Genomic DNA, 22,891 nt, shown 5'->3' on the forward strand with positions numbered 1-22,891 from the left:
ACACAATTTCAACCGAGAAGATGGTTTCAAATTAAGCAACCATTGGAAAGATGTTCTAAATCGAACTAAACATTAAAACTAATTTCAATGGTACAGTATATTTTTCAAGTAGTGGTACCCCAAACTTTCGCAGCTCTTATAAATTCCCTTTTCACACCATTAATAGGTAAACTCCCCCCCCCCCCCCCCCCTGCGCCAAACGGCAAGTCCACCGGCACGTACACCACCTCTTTTCTAAAATCGGCCAATCAAATGCTAATTTTTATGCTAATTTCTTTGTCAGGACACCTTGTTTGCTCGCACACAGCTTAAAGGTCCGCGGTCTGAGCGTGGCTGTGTTTCACTCCAGCGCTGTCCTCGAGACAGCCTGATCCCTTCACCTGATGAAGGCCGCTTGTGTTGTGGCCGAAACGTCGTGATTTTTGTTATTTTATTTTTTTACCTACGTGACTTTACCCAATAGAACCAAAGAGTATCCCCCGTATAGCCTGAAGACTGTTGGGGAAAGTGTTGTTAGCGAGCACCTATGAAGGCCAGAATGGCACACGAGGGGGTGGGTGGCCAGCACCACGCCCGGCCGCCTTTGTATCCTGAATGGCGATGTTTACCCACCGCACCAGGTACTCATTTGAGGCTGTGTCGACCTAGTGGAGGCCCATGACCGGTTCAGATAATTGTCGCCGATATTGGCCGTGAGCGGGAATCGAAATAGGGACGCCGGGTTCGTAGCGCAGCGCGTTAACCGTTGCACTACCGCTCCCCCAACACACGCACACGCACTCACACTGCAGAACGAGGGGAGAGCACACTTCACACACTTCACACACTCGCACGCTCTGTGCGTAAGGAGGGTAGAACATACACATCCCAAACAGCAAGGTGCCCGAATCAGGAATTGCTGTTAGACACGAATGTTGCCACTGCAACGCCCTGTACGTACGTATGTTGAACTTCTTTCGCACCGTGCGTAGCCAACCGTGCTCATCGGGATGTGCGGGTTAAGGACAACAAACTATCAACACAAAAATCCGTTCTATAGAAATGAGGAGGTGGTGTAGCCAACACCACGCGTAGCTGCTTTTGTATTCCCAGTGTTGCTGTTTAACACACCGCACCAAGTACTCATTTAAGGCTGCGTCGACCTAGGGGAGGCTCAGCACCGGATCAAACTCTGGTCGCCCGAATCGTAGTGCAGTGTGCATCACGAACCCGCCAGCGCGCTAACCACTGCGCCACCGCTCCCCACGGGGAGGGAGTGCACAGAGACAGACGGACACACAAACAACAACAACACCAACCCAGAGCTGTCAACCCATACGGTTTGCCCGTATTCTTGTGCAGGGAAATTGAGTTTTTAGGTTCACACGGCGTACGAGATTTGAAAGGTGCCACGGGCATGGCCAATCAGGGTCTGAATTGGTCTGCCATGCGGTGGGGCGCTGATGAGGGGTCTGAGGGGTACAACCCGGACCCCCCCCCCCTCGCCACGGACTCGCGCCTACTCCGTGCCACGGGGCGCACACCGCGAGCCGCCCGCGTGCCACACTCATCCCGAGCCTCTCAACACCAACAACAACAACACACGAGCCTCTCAACACCAACAACAACACACGAGCCTCTCAACAACAACAACAACAACAACACACAAGCCTCTCAACAACAACACACGAGCCTCTCAACAACACCAACAACAACACACGAGCCTCTCAACACCAACAACAACAACACACGAGCCTCTCAACAACAACAACAACACACGAGCCTCTCAACAACAACAACAACAACACACAAGCCTCTCAACAACAACACACGAGCCTCTCAACAACAACAACACACGAGCCTCTCAACAACAACACGAGCCTCTCAACAACAACAATAACAACAACAATAACAACACACGAGCCTCTCAACAACAACAACAACAACACAGGAGCCTCTCAACAACACGCGAGCCTCTCAACAACAACTACAGCACATGAGCCTCTCAACAACAACACACGAGCCTCTCAACAACAACAATAACAACACACGAGCCTCTCAACAACAACACACGAGCCTCTCAACAACAACAACAACACACGAGCCTCTCAACAACAACACACGAGCCTCTCAACAACAACAACACACGAGCCTCTCAATAACAACAATAACAACACACAAGCCTCTCAATAACAACAATAACAACACACAAGCCTCTCAATAACAACAATAACACACGAGCCTCTCAACAACAACACACGAGCCTCTCAATAACAACAACACACGTGCCTCTTGTGATCGCGGGTCACTGAGGCAGACTCCATCTCCTGAGCAACCAGCGACCATCACCCATCCTTGCAGCACCTCACGGCTCTCCGAACCTCCGAGAGAAGGCTGCGGTAAGCCTCCTCATTCTCTGACGTGGGATTCTGTAGCCGATGACAGTGGGCCTGTCGCTTTTTCTCAACCATCCTGAACACCTCCTCTGTCAGCCAGGGTCTCTGGGGAGGTCTGGACCGCGTACCAAAAGCAGCCATTGCAGCTGCATGAGTCACAGTCCTAAACCTCGCCCATTTACCCTCGACATCAGGAGGAGTCGGGGACGATGCCATTCCCAGCCGCAAGCAATGATGAAATTCTCGCTTGCAACTTTCATCAGATAACTGAGACCAGGCCACTTTAGGTTGGAATGGGGTCCTGGATGTACACCCACCACCGGAGTGTAAGAATGGTAGGCGCCTCTTACAGATGACAAGTCGATGGTCAGAGGGCAGATCAGCTCCACGGTAGGTCCTGGTGTCAAGGACATGGGCTCGCATCCGCTGGTCCATCACTATGTAGTCCAGCAGATGTTCTTGCTTGGACCCGGCATGCATCCATGATGTTTTGTGGATGCGCCGATGCCGGAACAGCGTGTTGGTAATTACAAGCCCATGGGCTGCACAAAAATCTAGCAGCCTCCTACCGTTGTCATTGAGCTGATCTGGCCCATGCCCTCCAATCACTCCAGACCAGGTGCCAGCATCATGACCAACTCGGGCATTGAAGTCACCCAACAAGATGACTCTGTCCCGATGGGCCACTTTAGCCAGCACCTGTGACAGGAGGTCATAGAAGGCATCTGACTCATCGGCTTTGCCTGCATCCCTCCACGGAGGTTCGTCTTCGGTGGGAGCATAAGTAACCACGACCACCACACCTCGCCTCCGGTTGATGGGAAGGCGAGCCCAAAGTAGCCTGGGGCTTACAGCTTCCCACACCTCACCGCCATGCTCCCACGCCCACTTCATTCTTTTGTTCAAAAGAAGAGCCACACCCTGTTGTTTGGTAGTCTGCTGCCCCGAGTAGAGGACTGTCCACCCCTCATGGTGGCAGGAGCCAGAACCGGTCCACCGGACCTCCTGAATGCCACAGAGATCCAGGCGGTACCGGTCCAGCTCCCGACAGAGGAGTGGCAGCCTCTCCTCCGCAGTGAGTGTTCGAACATTCAACGTGGCCACACGAAGTGGTTTTTCGTTGTTTCTGGAGGAGCCCCGAGGGTAGAGATTCAATCTCCTGGCTCCGCCAATTGGGGTTTGGCCAGGAGACGTCATAGACGCCTGTCCCCCCACGGCCTCCGGCACAAGATTATTAGTTACATATTTCAGTCGTGGTTTAGTGGTGAAATTTTGAAGGTGGAGGGGTTACCAGCCTCTCGCACCCGTGCAGAGTCCCCGTTTAGCCACTGTGGTGGTCACAGACGCCGTGAGGGGAGAAGCCAATCGGAATTGGCCCTCCTCCCACAGCACTGTCCACGACAGAGTTGCCCGTCCGGCACCGCGAGGAGGTAGGGGGTTGTTTTGCCAGACACACAGACACACTCACACAGACACACACATACACACACACAGACACACTCACACAGACAAACACACAGACGCGCAGACACACAGAGACACACAGACACACACGGAGACACACAGAGACAGACACACAGAGACACAGACACACTCACACAGACACACACACACACAGACACACTCACACAGACACACACACAGACACAGAGACACACTCACACAGACACAGACACACAGAGACACAGACATACAGACAGACACACACACAGACACACAGAGACACACACAGACACACAGAGACATAGACACACACACAGACACACTCACACAGACAGACACACACAGACAGACACACACAGACACACACAGACACACACAGACACAGACAGACAGACACAGACACACACAGACACACAGACACACACAGACAGACACACACAGACACACAGACACACACAGACATACACACACACACAGACACACACAGACACACACAGACAGACACACACAGACACACAAACACTCACACCCACTGTGTGCACCCAACAAACCCGTTCCCGAATGCAGCGCGCTGTCCGCCCTGTTCTGGCTGTCATCCCTCGCGATGACTCTCACCGCGGGCGGCGCCTGTCGACTCGTCGTGTGTGCGTGTGTTGTGGAGCATGTGTGAAGCATGTTGCGGAGCATGTTGTGAAGCATGTGTGAAGCATGTTGGGAGCGGTGGTGGTAGCGGGCAGGACGCCGCGCTACGAACCCGGGCGACCCGAGGTCGCGGCCGACACCGGCGACGATTATCTGAACCGGTCCTGGGCCTCCCCTAGGTCGATTCGGCCTCAAATGAGTACCTGGTGCGGTGTGTAAACATCGACACTGGGGAGACAAAGGCGGCCGGGCGTGGTGCTGGCCACCCACCCCCTCGCGCGCCTTCATAGGTGCTCGCTAACAGCACTTGCCTGCTACACGGAGGAACTTTCGATCTTTGTTGTAAAGTGCAGTCTCCAACTATTTGTGACAATCCACCCTGCCTCTCTACTGGCCCTCTCTATGTGCCATGGACCAGGGTCATTGCCCGAAACGTTGCCGATGTATACATGTTTCCGTCTTGGGTCACACGGCGCGCGTATTGACGGACGCGTTGATGTGAGGAGCAGTGCGGCCAAAGGCGGCGGCGAGCGATATCTGAACTACCGGCACCCCCAGCACCACCAACACCACCACCACCCCCACCACCACGCAGTGCCAGATTATACAAGTAGCAACAGTAGCTACACAAGTAGCTACAAATGCTCCGGGCCCCGCACTTTCAAGGGCCCTGCGCTAAATGCTTTCAAGCTATCAATTCCGGTTCAGTGATTCTGCACTTGCTCTATTACTATAGTACTATACCGTCTTCAACTTTTACGACCTGGTGTTTAAGGTTAGCGATTTGTCATATTATCTGACTGTATAGCAAATGAAAAAAATACAATTACTTTACTGTGCAAGTTAAACATTCGTGTTTTTATTTTCATTCTGGCCCCTTTATAACAAATGCTACAGGCCCCGCACTTGCTTCATCCGGCACCCCCACAACCACCACCTCTGCCAACTCGGCCTTAAACGAGCACCTCATGCGGCGCATCAAAACACCAGCAGCGGGATTTACGAATGTGGTTGAGCACGCCACGGCACGGCACATTCGTGGGCCATCTCAGCCTTTGATCGGTGCCTGCCAAACCGGCGCTTCGACTGGCGTGCGCCGGCCACAGCGCCCGCGAACCCGGCGGAGGGAACTTCCCGGCACTGCCCTCGGGGGCCGCCGCAGAGGAGCATTGCCCCGGCTTGCTCAGGGGGAGGCTGTCACCTTTGACTGAGTTGACAGCGACGCACCTCTCTCTGGTTCGACTATTCTATTGTCAGGTCGCAAGATTAATGGAGTCTTCTCGGAAACTTAAAGAGAGTGACATTTTGCAGGTGCAAAACAGAGAACGGATTGCGAGGAATTCAAACGATTTGAGCTTCAAGAACAGTAATTTCGGAGGTGGGTGGGTGGGTGGGCAGTCCTCGTTTGGTGATTCTCCCCGCTCGCGAATGCTGCGTCTGTGTTGGCGTCTGAGAGGCAACCGCAGGGGAAGACGCTCAAAGAGTCGACCTTTGTAAAACGCCGGCGATAAAATTTGTAATGACCGTGAGGCCCGACCTTACGCCGTTTTGTAGGAGTACTGGTCGCCAGGATTTGGACAAAGCCGCAAAGCTACGAGATATAAAAACAGTATTACAGTGAACGCTAATTTGTGTACTCTGATGAAGATGGACAGTAGGCCAAAACATCGTCTATTATAGAAACTTTTTATTTATGAATGTGGATTGTTGTTGTGGGTTGTGCACCACTTCCGATGCTGCAGCGGTATCACCATCACATAATGTGTAAAAATAATATATTCCTACCAGAACGCGGTGTGTGTGTGTGCTAGTTCATGTGCACGAGCAGTTATACGTGTTGTTTGTTACTTATGTTTACATTTACGCTTGTTTCCCCAGCGAAGTCTCGCCGAGTCGCACGATACTTTCCCACGAGGGTCCTGCAAAACTTTTCTTGCTGTTAATTTGCAAGCAACTTTTCGTTCAGCCTATCTGGGATGTGTTGGCCAGTTGCATTGTGTGCGTGTCTGTCTCAGTCGTGGGAGTGAAACTGGAGAACCCGGAAGAAGCTCACCCAGAACAGGGGGAGAGAATACAAACTCTACACACACTCACGGACTCTGACACACTCCCACAAAGACACAGATCCCCCGTTTAGCCTGAAAGACTGTTGGGGCAAGTGCTGTAAGCGAGCACCTTTGAAGGCCAGAACGGCACACGAGGGGTTGGGTAGCCAGCACCATGCCCGGCCGCCTTTGTCTCCCTAGTTGCAATGTTTACACACCACACCAGGTATTCATTTGAGGCTGAGTCGACCTAGGGGAGGCCCAGGACCAGTTCACGTAATATTTGTCGCCGATATTGGCCGTGAGCGGGAAACGAAATCCCACTTCCACGCACTCACACTGCAGAACGAGGGGAGGGCACACTTCACACACTTCACACACTCGCACGCTCTGTGCGACAGGAGGGTAGAACATACACATGCCAAACAGCAAGGGGCCTGAATCAGGAATTGAGCCCATCGGGTCCTTCTTTGCTGTTAGACACAAACGTTGCCACTGTACCGCCCTGTGTGTACGGCACGGCACACAATGTGAGCGGTTGGCTACCGCCACGCCCGGCCGCCTTTGTCTCTCCCCCAGTGGCGGTGTTGACGCACCGCACCGGCTACTCATTTGAAGCTGAGTCGACCTAGGAGAGGCCCACAACCGATTCAGATAATCCTCACTGGAACTGGCCGCGAGCGGGAATCGAACTCGGGTCTCCGGGCTCGTGGCGCAGCGTGGTGCTAACCGCTGCACCACCGCTCCCCCTCACACACTCGTTCTGTGCAGAACTGGGGGACAACAGAGAAACTCCACGCAGAAAGGCGCCCGAGTCCGGAATCGAACCCGGCTCCCTTGTCGTCGTGGGCACGAGCGTCACCACTGCGCCACCACCGTCACCCTGCCGCCGATGAGCGTCAGCGATCGGTCAGGGAGGCCGGGCGGGGAGAGGACGCAGAGGGCCGTCAAAAGCGTTTCAACGCTGCGGAATCCCCTGCGCCGCCTCGCCGCCCCGAAACAAACGAATCGCCCCACGGCTCTAGCGCAGCGCCGTGGTGGCTCCGATGGGACTGCTCGCGCGTTGGGGGCACACGCGGGCACAGCACCGCGACCGCCGCCAGCGTCGCTGCCGCCACCACCCCATCGCCACCACCGCCAAAGCGTCAAATGTTTGGCTCGTAGACATAACGACAGCAAAATTAAGGAGCCGGTTACGACGATGATAGCCGGTACGCAATAGGGATGCGCGTGTGCGTACGCATGCACGCACGTCGGAGAGCGGCGTCGCAGCGGTCAGCGCACTGCCTTACGAACCTGGCGATCCAGGTTCGATTCCCGCCAACACCAGAGATGATGGCCGGGACCACGCCTTGCCGCCTTTGATATTTATCAAAGGCGGCAGGGCGTGGTCCCGGCCATACCGCCTCTTTGTGCCAGAATGAATATGAACTTTTCCTTTGTGTTTATATACATTGTGAGTTAGTGAGTGGTGTCGATACCCACGTGAGTGAGTGAATGAGCGAACAAGGAGGTACCCGTATGAGTGAGTGAACGAGCGAGTAAGCGAGTGGGTACCTGTATGAGTGAGCGCGTCAGTGAACGAGCGAGCGAGTGAGTGAGCGAACGAGTGAGTGAGCGAGCGAGTAGGTACCCCTTTGAGTGAGTGAGTGAGCGAGCGAGTAGGTACCAGTATGAGTGAGTGAGCGAGCGAGCGAGTAGGTACCCGTATGAGTGAGTGACCGAGCGAGCGAGTAGGTACCCGTATGAGTGAGTGAGTGAGCGAGCGAGCGAGTAGGTACCAGTATGAGTGAGTGAGCGAGCGAGCGAGTAGGTACCCGTATGAGTGAGTGACCGAGCGAGCGAGTAGGTACCCGTATGGGTGAGTGAGCGAGCGAGCGAGTAGGTACCCGTATGAGTGAGTGAGCGAGCGAGCGAGTAGGTACCCGTATGGGTGAGTGAGCGAGCGAGCGAGTAGGTACCCGTGCGAGCGAGCGAGTGGACAGCGGTGACCGCGCTCCGCTGCACGGGGAGCTCGTACGACTTAGCGAGCACGGCCAGAGACGCGACGACGCCTGCCGCCACCAGCTCCCGCTCGCAGCCTCGGCCTGCACACCACCAGCACCACCGCCGCAATCATCAGAATCCCGCTCGCACACAAAGCCATACGGGGTGGAGCGGTCGGCCACGTGGGTTTCTCAAATCCCCGCGGCCACCTCTACCCACCCAGCGGTGTAAACGGGCGGCGGCACAGTCGTTTGTTTGGCAGGTGGCGTGTGGCCGGGTAAAGTGTGGGTACTCCCACCTCCTTTAAGGTGGAAGTGGAGGCCAAAATACTTTCTCTCTCGAGCTACGTCGAGTGGGGGCCCTTCCGCCAGCAGTGGCATGATGGTAATGATGACAGCGATGATGATGATCTTGTTGATGTTGATACTGTGGGTGCTGCTGCTGTTGCAAACGGGGATGACAATAGTGTTGATGATGACCGCAATTATAATTGATGCTGCGTCTGATCATGCTGCTGCTACTGATGACGACAGTGCTGAGGATGCTGATGATTATAATCATTGCAGCTGCTGCCACTCACTGATCACGGTGCTACTAATTGCTTGTTGTGCGAGAGGGGGGGTGGAGGGTGGGAGGAGCAACACTCCAGCCCCGTACAGATGGCGATGAGTCCACAGATTGTTGCACCGCCTCCTCGTGGCGAGCCAGGGCACGCCACCTCCACGACGCCCACGGGGAGGGAGTTTCGCAGCTTCGGTGTGGTGACCCACCAACCCCCGCTGCCTCCCCCACACTCCTGGGTTATCGGCCACGTGCCGAGACGCCGCCGCCCGGCTAAGATCACGACGGCAATGACCGCCGTTGGCGACCCTGGCGCTGGGGCTGGCGCTGCTAGCGCCGGCACCGGCACCGGTACCTGAGTCGAGGAGCGTCCCCAAGCAGACGCACGCGGACGCCTGCAGCGCGGTGTCGCCGCTCTCCAGCGCGTCCACCAGCGCGCCGCCCGCTCCGGCCTGGACCGCCACCTCCGCGCCGACTGCACGCCAGCAACGCCTCGTTACCCACTTGCGGCACCACCAGCGCCGAACGGTTTTGTTGCGACAGAGAGAGACTTGTGCCATAGGTTGGCAGAGCAGAGGGCAGAGACGACGCAGGTGGAGGGATTGCCAGGAAGGCGTGTGCAACGTTGTGTGTGCAAGATCGGCGGGTGACGGTCCATCGTGGAGAACGTGAAGGTGGCTTGGGCAGGACGTGTTCGCTTTTAGAGAAACTTAAGAAGGCCCCCAGCACGTGGAACGAATCGTCGGACTTCGCGCCATGCCAGAACCCGAACACACAGAGGTATTCGGGGCCTCTGTCGGGTCCACTCAGCCTCAAATGAGTACATGCTGCGGTGTATTCTAGCCGGGCCAGCGCAGGACCCTCACGGCGCCGGTTGTTTTCCACCGGTAGTTTGCCGTGCCGAGCTCCCGACGCAAAACACCTGAAGCTGGCTCGGGGGCCAAGCAGGGCCAGGGGCGGGGATCACGACGTCGGGACGCGGCGAGTACACGGCGTAACCGCACCGTCGGTGGCACAGCTCGGCTCTGCAAGTGGAAAAACAACCGGGCACCTCCAGACTCCCGCGCCGGGCTGGCTCAACACGGCCTTGGCGTGGTTGCGCCGGTGGAGAATGGGTGTACGGCTAAGTGAGGGGTGCGTGCGTGCATGCGAGTGTGCGTGCGAGCGTGCGTGTGAGTGAGCGAGTGTCGTACCGGCGCGACTCTTGAGCAGATGATGCAGCGCTTCGCACGCGAAGCTCTGAACCCTCGCGTCCTCTGACCGCATCAGGGACAGCAGCAACGGCACGCTGTCCTCCGGCAGAGTGCAGTCAGCTGCTCCCCAAACAGCAACAGCAGCCGCACGGAAACCTCAACCCCCTAGTCGATGTGAGCGGCGGTGTCTATTTAAATATGGAATCTTTATTTTGATTTGTATTGTTCTAGAAGTGGCTGAGTGGCTCAATGTGGGTGTGTGCATGTGTATATTTCGGTTGTGGGGAGCGGTAGTGTAGCGGTTAGCGCACTGCGCCACGAACCCGGCGAACCGGGTTTTATTCCTGCTCACGGCCAACAGCAGTGACGATTATCTGAACTGGTCATGGGCCTCCCCAAGGTCGACTCAGCCTCAAATGAGTACTGGTGCGGTGTGTAAAAACATTGCCACTAGGGAGACAAAGGCGGCCGGGCGTGGTGCTGGCCACCCACCCCTTCGTGTGCCGTGCCGGCCTTCATATGGTGCTCGCTAAAAGCACTTGCCCCAACAATCTGTTCCAGGCTACACGAGGGATCTTTGTCTTTTTGTGTGCAATTGGCTGGGTCGTGTAGCCAACATGCCCAGCCACCGCATGCCCAAGTAGCTTCTGTTTATGGCCGGATAGAGGGGGTCTACTAAACGGGCGCGGCACGGGCTGGAGATTAAGATCGAGATGTCATTGTAGCCACAACTCCACCACCACATCTCAAACCTGTGTACCCTCCCGCCAAATCCCACAGTTGCTGCACCAGAATAGACGCAGTGGCCTCCAAGACCTGCCCAGACAGTCTGCCACCGTGTGGCCTTTAGCTCTTCTCTTCCCCTTGGCTGCCAGACTCTTAGAGGCCACTTCAAGCACAAGTAGATGCACCAGCCAGTCATCTCTGTCAGTTTACCCACAACACCTGGGTCTGTCCTGCCAGTCAACCAGCCTTCGACTCTTTACCTCCAAGTGCACCTAGCCTGGCACAAGCGCTGCTGTGTGATCCCAGTTGAGTATTTTTTCACTGTAATTGTTCAGCAGTGTCACTTTGGCCAATACTGCGACAGTTACATTGGGTGTTTGTTGCAGAGATTTAGTTAGCCATGGGAAGAACCTGGAGAACCCGGAGTAGACCCACAGAGAACATACAAACTCAGAAAGGCGCCCGGGTTGGGAATCGAACTCAGCCGGTTATTGCTATGCGGCACAAGTTTCACCGCCACCGCGCCGCTGCACCGTCGCCCTCCTCGTGCGTGGCTGCAACGCGCGTGGGCGCCTCACCGGTACGTCCGGCGTGCAGGAAGTAGAGAGCCGCGGGCTCCTGCGCTCTCGGGTCGGAGGACGAGGCCAGGGCCGCCAGCCACTGGAGGCGCTTCTCGTCCAGGGAGCCCCCCGGCTCGCCTGCTGGGCACGCGGCACAGGGCACACGGCACACGGCGCTTGTGACACTGCCGGTGGAAGGGCTTCCGCAAGAGGGAGCCGATATTGTTGTCGGCGGTGTTGTCGGTGGTGGTGGTGGTGGTGTTGTCGGTGGCGGCGGTGGTGGGGTGGGCGTGAGGCTATGTAACAACCCTGGGCAGGGCAGACGGAGCGAGGGCTTGCCAGACCACCATGCGTGTCCCGGTTGAGCCCCCAACAAATCCGGTCGCTTTAAGCTCAACACAGTTGGTCTCAACTGGCGGCTCGACTCGGCCGGTGGAGTGAATAAAAAATACAAAATAAATAACTAAACGACGTCCCGGCGCCTCCCGAGCCAAGCTCGACGTGGTGGAGCCCCAGCGCCGTGCGGCTGCGTGGTGGGAAAAAAAGAGGCGGGGGGTGACCTCACCGCTCTCGATGCTCCGCAGAAGCTGAGTGGCGGCCGACAGCTCGCGCGCAGACAGCTCCTCGCCAACGCCGGCAGAAGGGGGGGCCTTCAGCAGAACGTCCTCCGCACGGCTGCCTCTGCGGCCAGCGTCGGCGTCGTCGGCGTCGTCGGTGTCGTCGGCGCCGCTGTCGTACTCGCGGCGGAGGCCCCCAGCCCCTCCTCCTCTCCCGCGGGAGGATCCCGCGCTGCCGCACCGGCCCCTGCCGCCGCCGGCCTCCCTCCCGAGCGCCGCTGTCTTGAGGCGGGCGACGCCGCGGCGCACGCAGCGTCCGCCGCCGTCCACGATGCGCCGCAGCAGCCGCAGCAGCGCGGCGAGCAGCTTGCCGCAGGCCTCGCACGGCCGGCACGGGGACATCGCCAAGCGCGGCGCGGAGCGCGGTGGAGACGGGTGGGGGTTTGAGATGTTGCTGGTGACGGTGGAGGAGGTAGAACAGTAGTGGTGGTGGTAATATAACAGCTGTGGTTTTGGTGTCGCTGGTGATGGTGGTAGTGTGGTCGCAGGAGTTGGAATATTGTTGATGGTGCTGTTGGTTGTGGTGGTGCCAGTGATGGTGGAGCTCTAGATGGTTGTGGTGGTGGTGCTGCTAGAGGTTCCTCTAATCCCACTTGTTTCCGTTGGTAACCAGAGCTAAAGACAAAGCACAAACCAAAGTGAACGTCAGGTGTGGATGTGACCATAACAAAGACATACAAAGACAAAGATCCCCCATGTCGACCTAATAGACTTTTTGGGGCAAGTGCTGTTCGCGAGCCCCTCTGAAGACCGGCACGACACAAGAGGGAGTGGTGTGGCCAGAACCACGCCCAGCCGCCTTTGTCTCCCCAGTGGCAATGTTCACACAACGCACCAGGTACTCATTTAAGGCTGAGTCGACCTAGTAAAGGTTTATTACAGGTTCAGATAATCGGCACTGCTGTTGGCCACGAGCGGGAATTGAACTTGTGTGGCCGGGTCCGTAGCGCAGCGCGCTAACCGTTGCGCCACCGCTCCCACAACGTACATATGCGCAGCGGCAACGTGATGGAGGGGTTGGTGGATCACACACAGATCACGCCTGTACGTTGAGCCATCTCACGAGTTGAATTTTTTTTCATCGGGGGTCACAATACAATCGGCCATCAGCCATGATCGGTCCACTGCTGGATGAAGGACCCCCCCTCTCGTGAACGCGCAAAGCGATAATGCACGCGAGCTCCATCTCATTGCTCGGTTTCAATACTGCAATCGATTTTATTTTCTTTCGTTCTCAACATCTAAAATATTTGTTTTTTATATCTTGGTTCTGTTCTATTAGCCTGAAGGGTACATTGGTCGTTTGCATGCGATTTGCATTCAGTGTCAAGGATCCCTTTTCGCGAGCGATAATTCTTTTTATATTCTTAGCTCTTTCAGTAAAGTCACGTTGAAGGGAAACAATAAAATAATAAAATATATAAAACTAAAAATTCTCACGACGTTTCGACCATAACACAAACGGTCGTCATCAGGCGTGAAAAAAACCAACGGCACACCTGATGACGACCGTTTGTGTTATGGTCGAAACGTCATGAGAATTTTTATTGTTTTATATGTATTTTATTATTTTATTGTTTCCCTTCAACGTGACTTTACCGAAAGAGCTAAGAATATGAATTACTGCAGTCACGAAAGCTTTAAATCAAAATTTAATTATTTTTCGTACGTAGCCTTTCACGACCAACGTTATGATTCACAGTTGTTGTTTCTTGTTTGGGTGAGGTGGTCGCGTGAACAATATGTCGCGTGAGCTCGCCGGTGAGCTCAGTTGCTTCGCGGTCGCGGGTTCGATCCCCGTACGGTCCACCGGGATGTTTTACTTTCCCCACGCCTCCGATGATGATCAGAATCAGAATATATGTAAAGCTCTTTTTCGCAGATGTCCAGTAGGGGTGGGTAAGAACGCCACAACAACAAACAGTACAAACGCATGATAGTAGTGCAAAGTGCAAGAGGTAAACAAATCACCCAAACGCATACAAATACAAAACTAAACCATCCCACTCCTACCAGATACACCCCACTGAGGTGTTCAATTATTTTTCAAAAGCGACCTGGCCACAAATGATAGCTGAACAAAGTGGCTTATTAGCGGCGGTTGGCTATAGGTACGGTGCGAAAGAAGTTCACCGTCCACACGTGCGTGTCATAAAACCCTCCACCACGCGACAAGGACAATCAATAAATTCGTCACGTGAATCGAACGTGGCCGATGGTGGTGGAGATGGCGCCACCGAAACCTGTGGTGTTGTTGTTGTTGCTGCTGGAGAGGAATGTCAACACACGTTCATGTCTAAACTGTCGACAGCACAAAACCAATAAATGACGCCACAACTGGAGTAACCCGCGCTGGGATAGAGACGTCCCCTCAACTCCGACGCCGGCGCGGAGTGAACCCCCCCCCACTGCCCCAAGTTGCTGCCGATCCTGGGCGTTCGGTGCCCTCCCCGCATGTCTCGATCCATCGATGTCCTCGAGTGATCCGTTAACCCCCCCGGAATCGCGTGCGAGCGATGCTAGCGGACAGCTTCCGCCGGCCGTGGCTTTCCTGCACATTTTCTCAACACTTCTTGGAATAAAAATAAATCAGCTGAAGCACAAATACGACTTCAACCCGTCTGTCAACGAAAAAATATATTACAATTCATCTTCAAGGTTTAAAGGACAGTCCTGCAATAAGTCTTAATCAACATTATTACCGTCCACTGATTTAGCCAGAAAAGGCTCGCCTCCGCTCGTGGGGGGGCGTGGGCTCTGAAGAGAGTGCCTCGACGGAGCGGGCGGTGGCCTTTGGCCTCCTCTTCCACACTGGCCAGAGGTCTCGGTTGGAAGAGGGTAGGATCGCTCACACTTTACCCCCCTCCCCACCGCACGTGACCTGCTGATCGATTGAACGGCGCGCGCGCTTGGAAGGACAAGTGTCACCTGTCCGGCTCAGTCGGCCTTGGCAGGCATATGTCAGCGCAGTCTAAACAATTATCGCTTCCACCGAGCTGTCTCGGGTGACAGACGCACGCACAGCTGCTGTGCGGCTGGCTGGGGGGGGGGGGGGTTGTGCGGGTCCTGGCACGATCTGAGAGCAAGAACGCCTGAATGACACCTGGCTCGCGCCTGTGAACACCGAACAGATGTCACACGGGCAACATTTACCTTTGCCGTTCGTCTGACACAACAAACACGGTGCCGCGTCAAGCTGGTATATGGTGTCGTGCGGCGAATCTCGCGTGACGCGTGCGGCCCCTCTCTCCAAATCCACCGCTGAACGAGGGCCGTCTCTGTGCGATCCACCAACCCCCCCCACCCCCGCCCATAGGCAGCTGCCACGGGTCCGCGAGGTGAGCAGCAAGGGGCCAAGTGCGGCAAAAACATAAAATTGTTGTACTGCACTGGTGGCGTCGACGCTCCCCTACGTCGCCAGCCAGCAGTGCCCAGCCTGGCGAGGCACGGTCACAAAGCCCTGGCACGGCCCCGCACGGCGTGGGGGGCGGCTCATCCAGCAGTGGATTGATGAAACGCGCTGTCACGGTCCAACGTGGTGCTGGGTGTTTTGCGAACACCCAGAGCGATCACGATTCAGGGAGACAATTGCATTCAGGGTCGTTAATGTTATTACTTTTATAATTATTATTCTATCTCTGTCAGTCTCGTAGCCTCTCTGTCTCTCTCGCTCTCTGTTCCATGAGCCAGCAAGTAATATTTGCATTGAATGGAACCTATTCTCGCATGCCACGATTCAACCTATCGTGCAGAAATTGATTTGAATACATGAGAAAGTTATTTATGTATACTTACACGTATAAGACAAAGATTGCTGTTAGCGGTCACCTATGTATGTATGGAGAACTTCTTTCGCGCCGTACGTAGCCAACCGTTCTAATCGGAGGTGCGGGGTGGCAACGGCACCTATGAAGGCTGGCACGGCACACGAGGGGGTGGGTGGCCAGCACCACGCCCGGCCGCCTTTGTCTCCCCAGTGGCGATGATTTTACACACCGCACCAGGTACTCATTTGCGGCTGAGTCGACCTAGGGGAGGCCCAGCGGGACACGTAACTCGCCGGGATCGTAGCGCAGTGCACTAACCGCTACGCTACCGACAACAACAACCACCACCATTCACCACCACTAAGTGGCGGTGGCGTCACCGGGGGGATACGTCAACGATTGCAGGGCTGCGCCTTTACATGGCAGAGTTGGGGGGGGGGGGGGCTGCCGCCAGCGTTCTGCTGTCGTCAAGGGCGGACCCACGCGGCAGTCAACCTTGGGAACTCACACGTGACACCTGCTGTCGCCAGGCCAGGTGTTGCACAACGACGGCACGGATTATTGTTGTTGTTTGTTACCGGCGGCGCAGACCACCGTTCTGAAGGGGGGGGGGGGGGAGCACAACAGAGGTAGGTCCTCGGCGAGTCGCATCTTGAAAGCCTCGCGGCCCCGTTGGGGTGATAATTGTCACGAGATGACCACCGCTCATTACAGGTCAAAGGTCAAAGGGGTGGAGACGTGACTCCCCCCCCCCCCCCCGACTACCACCACCCTACCCTGGCCCCTTGCTATGAGAGCTGCCACCGCTAAGACCGGTCGGTTCGGCTTGCGACTGAAAGGTCTCGCAAAAACAAAGAAACGAAAAAACGTTAAAGATTCCCATCTTGTGTTATTGTTTGCCAGTCTGCACGTGATGTATAAGAGGTTGTACAGAAACTCCCATCAAGCACAGGATCTGTGAATTGTTAACAGAGTCATGCGTGTGTGTGTGTGGGCTGGTAGAGGTTAATGTAAGGGAGTGGTGGGAGTAGTGGTTAGCGCGCTGCGCTATGAACAATATCGACACGAGTTGGATTCCCGCTCATTGCCAAAATCGGTGACGAATATCTCAACCGGTCCCGGCTCTCCTCTATCTAGGTCGACTCGGCCTTAAATTGTACCTGGCACGGTGTGTAAACATCACCACTGGGGAGGCACGGTTGGCCACGTACGGTGCGAAAGAAGTTCAACGTGGAGTGCATACAGAGGCGGCCGTTCGTGGTGCTGGCCAACCATCCCTCTCGTGTGTTGTGCAGTCGGCCTTCATAGGTGCTAATCGCTACTTATTTCCCTCATTAAAATGCAAATCAATTTATAACATTTTTGACATGCGTTTTTCTGGATTTTGTTGTTGTTATTCTGTCTCTCACTGTTCAAATAAACCTACCATTAAAATTATAGACTGATCATTTCTTCGTCAGTGGGCAAACGTACAAAATCAACAGGGGATCAAATACTTTTTTCCCTCACTGCACGTCGGGGTGTCCCGAATCAGTCGTGGAAACTCCACATTTCGACGGGAGGGCCCAAGGAATCCGCTCCGATAAACACTGCAGAGGTATGTGTTGCGGAGTTGCAAACCCTTCAGGGCGCTACGCACGACCCTCCGGGGTTAGAATTCTGCGGCGATTATGATCTCACACCGGCACAGCATACCACAAAGACAAAGATCGCCTGTATAGCCTTAACAGACTTTTGGGGGAAAGTGCTGTTAGCGAGCAGCACCTATGAAGGGCGGCACGGCACACGAGGGGGTGGGTGGCCAGCACCACGCCCGGCCGCCTTTGTCTCCCCAGTGGCGAGGTTTACACACCGCACCAGGCACTCATCGATACAGTATAACACAACCACACACACGCACAACACAGTGTTTATTTAGACTCGCTGATGGCATTTTTTTTTTTAGAAACCAGTCCTTGAAACGAAAGCGTATCGCACCTCCAGTGTAAAGCGGTTTCAAATCGACGCTGACGGCCCCGAATCGGTGGTGGAAATTCCACATTCCCATGACGAGAACCAGCGATTCATTAACACGGGACAGCGCCAACAGTGCGAACGGGTGGCTGTTCTAAGGCATCTCAATGAGATGGTCATTTGAACGAAGAAAACAAAAATCCGCACACGCACTCGTGTACCCTAGTAGCTGGTCTCGTCGGAACACCGTGGCAAGTCTCAACAAGGCCCCCTCTTTCAAAGGGCACACTCCTCACAAGACAAAGGTCACCCCCCCCCCCCCGTGTTTTTTTAGCCTTCTCCACCACGAGCAGGGCAGCACGCGGCGCTCCAGGAGCGTTGCGGCCATCACCTCTGTCACCCAAAGTGCCGCTTGGTGCGCGAGACCGCGCAAGCGTCGGGTCAAGTCCGATGACATTACGCACGACTTGGAAGGCCTTGGGGAGGGGTGCTAGCGGGTTGTGTCAGGGGGGTGTTCACCTTCTTCGTGGAGGAAAGAGACGTCGTTGTTGTTGGCTGCCCGCTGTTTTTTGTTTATTGACGCGAAACGTTTGATTCGTTGCGTCCCGATAGAGCCGGGAGTAGCGCTCTTTAGCCCGCGGCCCCGCGAGCGACCCACCAGGACGACTGTGGTTGTACCCATTGGTACTGATTGCTGGGTGGATTTAATACAAACACAAAACTTTCCCCATTGTTGCGACTGCCGCCTCGGGGAGTTGGGATTGAACCGGCGTGCCGTGGATGGATGGCACGTCCAGCCTGCTGCTGGCCACGAGTCCAGCTCCGGTTCACGCTGCGCGGTGCGCTAACCACTGCGCCACCGCTCCCATCCCCATCGTGTACGGACTTGCAATAGGCGTAAACAATACAGTGGCGTGTGCATGTGTGTGCTGTACAATGCTAATTGTATGCAATGTTGCGATTGTACCACGAGCCTCGGTTTATGGTGAGAAATTAATGCAGCACTGTCTCCAACGTACTATACGCTTCCCGCCTGACTAGCAAGGTGAGGTATGGTCAAAATAGCCCCCCTTCCCCCGGCGTGTTTGGGGGGAAGCCCCCTCATCTAGCAGTGGATTTACCAAAGGGCTGGAAATGTTCGTATATAGCGAACGTCGTGTGTGTGTAAGTCGATGTGTCGGTGTGAGGTGTGTGTGGGGTGTATTTGTGTTGGTGTGGCCGTTAGCGCGCTGCGCTCCGAACCCGGCGACCCGAGTTCGATTCCGAACTCACGCCCGACACCGGTAACGATTATCTGCACCGGTACTGGGCCTCCCCTAGGTCGACTCAACCTCAAATGAGTAGCAGGTCCGGGCACGGTTGCTCCAGCATTAACCTACGGCTATCGTGTGCCGTTCCGGCTAACAGCACTTGTCCCAACAGTCTGTTAAAGGCTATACGGGGGATCTTTGTCTTTGTTATTTTGCATGTGTGTACGTGTAACGTGTGGCAGCTATGCGTGTATGTGGTATGTGTGTGTGGTGTATGTCGTGTGGTGTGTGTGGTGTGTGTAGCGTATGTGGTATGTATGTGTGGTGTGTGTGTGGTGTGTGTATGTCGTGTGTGTATGGTGTGTGTCGTGTATGTGGTATGTGTGTGCCGTGTGTGTGTGGTGTATGTCGTCTATGTCGTGTGTGTGTGTGGAGTACACCACTGCCTACCTTCCACGCGTGCTGGGCCCCCACGTGTCGCCTTGTGGTGCTGAACAAAGACTGACAGAGCCGAGCGAGCAAGCTAGAGTCATTGTTCGCGTGTTGCAAGGGCAGACCCATTGACAGTGATGTCATTGAATGTTTACGCCTCCTTTCTCTCTCTCTGGCTTCAGTGGACGGTTCATAACCAGGGCTTAAATTCGGCTCTCTGTATATTATTTTTCATTAATGGAATCTTTTCTGGACCCAGCCCCCGCCGCAGGGGGAGAGACAGCTTCGGCTGAAATTTAAGCCCTATCTCGAAATCGCGTGTGGGTTTTTTTGTTCTCGACTGCCACAACACCGTGACGTTATCGACGAGTACAAAAGGTTGTAGTTGGGCACGGTGCAGCCCTGAAATTTCCGGTACACGCCAATGCTGGCGAAAGGACATCCACGATCGGGGGTTTCTAGAAAAAGCTCTCCCCTCTCGAGATGTGTTTTTATTTCATGGCTTACGACGGCCAGATGTTGTTGAGAAGGCGTGAGCATCCCTGCACTTTACCCCGCCGCAAGCGACCTGCCGATGGGCTGATTGCGGTGTGGAGGCTCATGCCGACGGAGGTTCGAACCGGCGACCTCTGGACTGCTCTTTCCAGCGAATTAACGACCACCAACACTACGGCCGCTTCTATTGAGGGCTAACATAGGACTCCCAGGTATCTTTGGCGAGTAACCACCCATTAAGACAAAGACCCCCCCCCCCCCGCCGTATAGCCTTAACAGACTGTAGGGGCAAGTGCTGTTAGCGAGTAGCACCTATGAAGGCCGGCACGGCACACGAGGGAGTGGGTGGCCAGCACCACGCCCGGCCACCTTTGTCTCCCCAGTGGCGATGTTTACACACCGCACCAGGTACTCATTTGATGCTGCGTCGACCTCGGGGAGGCCCAGGGACCCGTTCAGATACCACTATGTAACACGATTTTTGTTCATGGGTAGTAAGTGTTAATTTCTAATTGCTTATGCCTCACAAGTATAGAAAATGGCTATTATTCCCCACAAACTTATCACGGTTGGCTACGTATGGTGCGAAAGAAGCTCAAGATACATACATAAATGTAATCAGGATAGCAGGGAGGTTAATACTACAAGAAAATTCTTACTAATAAGTAGAGTAAGATAGGGTTAGATTTGTGTTTGTATGAGAAAGCAAGGAACGGAAATGTGAATGTGGTTTCACTGGGAACATTCGAGGTACCATAAGAAGCCGGGGAATATAGCGAATTATGTAGCTCGAGCAAGTTGAACACACTGGATAAGACTAATAATAATTTACATTCATAAAGCGCCCTTAAACAATCGTTGGATATCACCAAGAGAATCTTAAAATTGATACGGTTACGGACAGGGAGCCAGTGGGCACCCTGGTGGTCGCATTTGGAACACTGCAGGCTGTTTGGATGCAACTTGCAGGAGAATATGTTGCAAAGTCGCTGAGTAAATATCGACAGAGCCACGTGGAAGGATGGCCATGATTACTGACGAGACAGGGAGTAGTGGGTTCGATCCCGAAACTGACGCCTGCTGTATATTTGGAGTTTGCGTGTTCTCCCCGTGGTCACGTGGATTTTCCTCTGGGTTCTCCGGGGTTTTCCCCCTCTAAGACATTTCAGAATCCACACGCGTTTCGAGTAATTGGCTGCTGCTGCTGTAAATTTCCACGCGATGAAAATCCACTTTATTTCTGATGGCCAGGTTTCTTCTGAAAAAGAGATACATAGCTCAAGTGGGGCACTTACCTGGTTAAGAACAAAATTGAAATGGCCGAGCGGCCTTATTTGTGGCTGTGGAGCGAATGGTGTCAAGTCACACCCAAAAACCCGTTAGGCGGTTCGCCAATGACCCAGTTAAACTGCTGCCACATTACCCAACGCTGCGAGGCTCTCGACTGCCACGTTGTGTGGCTTGCGGTGGGGCGCTCCCCTCTGTTCGCAGCAGAGGTGAATGCGGACGTCTTCTGTTTATAAAAAAATAAGAATAGGTTTTTACCCTGTCTGGCAATAAAACATGTTCACACACCAAATATAAACCTTTTTAAAGGAATAAAATCTGCATTAACCATGCACAGTACTTGTGGTGAACATGCAAACAAACACCCTCTGATAATAATTAATATGTGGCGTTGTCTTTGAAACTGATTGTCCTACACCGTAGACAGCTTTCTTTATAGCCGAGTCTCACCACCACTGCCAGAAAGGCGAACAGTACAAAGACAATGCCACCCGTATCAGATAATTTATAGCTCGGGGTGAGCACAGCTATATCATGGGACCTTTTTTGCCAGTATAAAAATCTAAGAATAGGGAATACGTGCCATGATATAACATCCTCTGTTGTTGTGCTGAAATTCTATGCTCCCAAGGTCAACAACCCGCAATTGACCAGCGTGGTGAAGTATGGTCAAACCACACTCCAAGTGCGCCGCGAGACCCCGTAGGGAGTGTTATATGTTAGAGCAGATTTGTTTTTATTGTTCCTGTGCGCTGATGAGTTTTGGGGAATATAAACAAAATACAGTAATTACAATTCATGTCTCCTTCACACGTGCGTTTCCGCATAACCAGCGTGCGATTAAATTTCGATTTAAAGCTGAAGGCCACTTGTGTTGTGGCCGAAACGTCGTGAGAATTTTATTGTGTAATTTTATTAATTTATTATTTTATTCTCATTCTACGTGACTTTACCGAAAGAACCAAAGAAGACAGCGTGCTTTATATTGTTTATTAGACATCCCATCAGTGGCAGGGCCTCCTGGGGAGCGCGTTACACATCCAGCGGCATTGCTTCGAGGCAAGCGACACTCTGAGCTGGCTTTGACACGCGGTGTCTCATCGGCAGACATTACGCCCTACCACCAAGAAGGTCGTGCTGCTGAAGGGTTGTGTAAACAAAGAGTTTTCATTTACACCCGAGGAGAGACGGGCGTTCGGAGGAGACATTGTCTGATTGTTTAATAGATCTCGTTGTGTGTATATTGTAATCCTGGCTCGCCTTTTGTGACCCAGGAAGTCAAAATTGGTTCCAGAGTTTGCTAGCTTAACAAATCTGGCTGTCGCCGGATGATGCTGCTTGTAATTGCTGGCGAGATGTCGTACTCAAATTGTCAATGTTGTGGATTTACTCTCCAACACAACCGGTGTGCTGTACTAGTAATGAATTGGCATGTTTTGTTTACGTGACGAACCTTACTAGTTGGCTGTGTCAAGTTTAACGACGGATTTTTATTTACGCGGTCTAACCCCAAAAACCTATATTATGGATAATATTGGTCGCGAAAGGCTACCACCACG

At 54.1% G+C, this 22,891-nt stretch overlaps 1 protein-coding gene across 3 annotated transcripts in view; it reads right to left on the reverse strand.

Moving 5' to 3' along the window:
- The window catches only part of LOC116953298 (uncharacterized), a 32,315-nt gene extending 12,018 nt beyond the window's left edge, over positions 1–20,297 (reverse strand). Inside the window, exons 1-6 of one of the 3 annotated variants that reach the window (XM_032973380.2) lie at positions 19,569–20,297; positions 12,097–12,763; positions 11,550–11,672; positions 10,246–10,365; positions 9,408–9,527; positions 8,467–8,592 (exon numbers count right to left, since the gene is read on the reverse strand). In XM_032973380.2, the coding sequence (XP_032829271.2) occupies positions 8,467–8,592; positions 9,408–9,527; positions 10,246–10,365; positions 11,550–11,672; positions 12,097–12,490 (883 nt within the window). In that variant the 5' untranslated portion in view covers positions 12,491–12,763; positions 19,569–20,297. Of the gene's footprint in view, positions 1–8,466; positions 8,593–9,407; positions 9,528–10,245; positions 10,366–11,549; positions 11,673–12,096; positions 12,764–16,423; positions 16,658–19,568 lie in introns of those variants that run through there. The other 2 variants (XM_032973381.2, XM_076075002.1) reach the window with 2 other exon arrangements.
- Between the last annotated feature and the right edge of the window lie 2,594 nt (positions 20,298–22,891).

Source organism: Petromyzon marinus, chromosome 51 (genome assembly GCF_048934315.1).
Source record: "Petromyzon marinus isolate PM22_M1 ecotype Great Lakes invasive population chromosome 51, UKy_Petmar_22M1.pri1.0, whole genome shotgun sequence".
Classification (NCBI taxonomy): domain Eukaryota; kingdom Metazoa; phylum Chordata; class Hyperoartia; order Petromyzontiformes; family Petromyzontidae; genus Petromyzon; species Petromyzon marinus.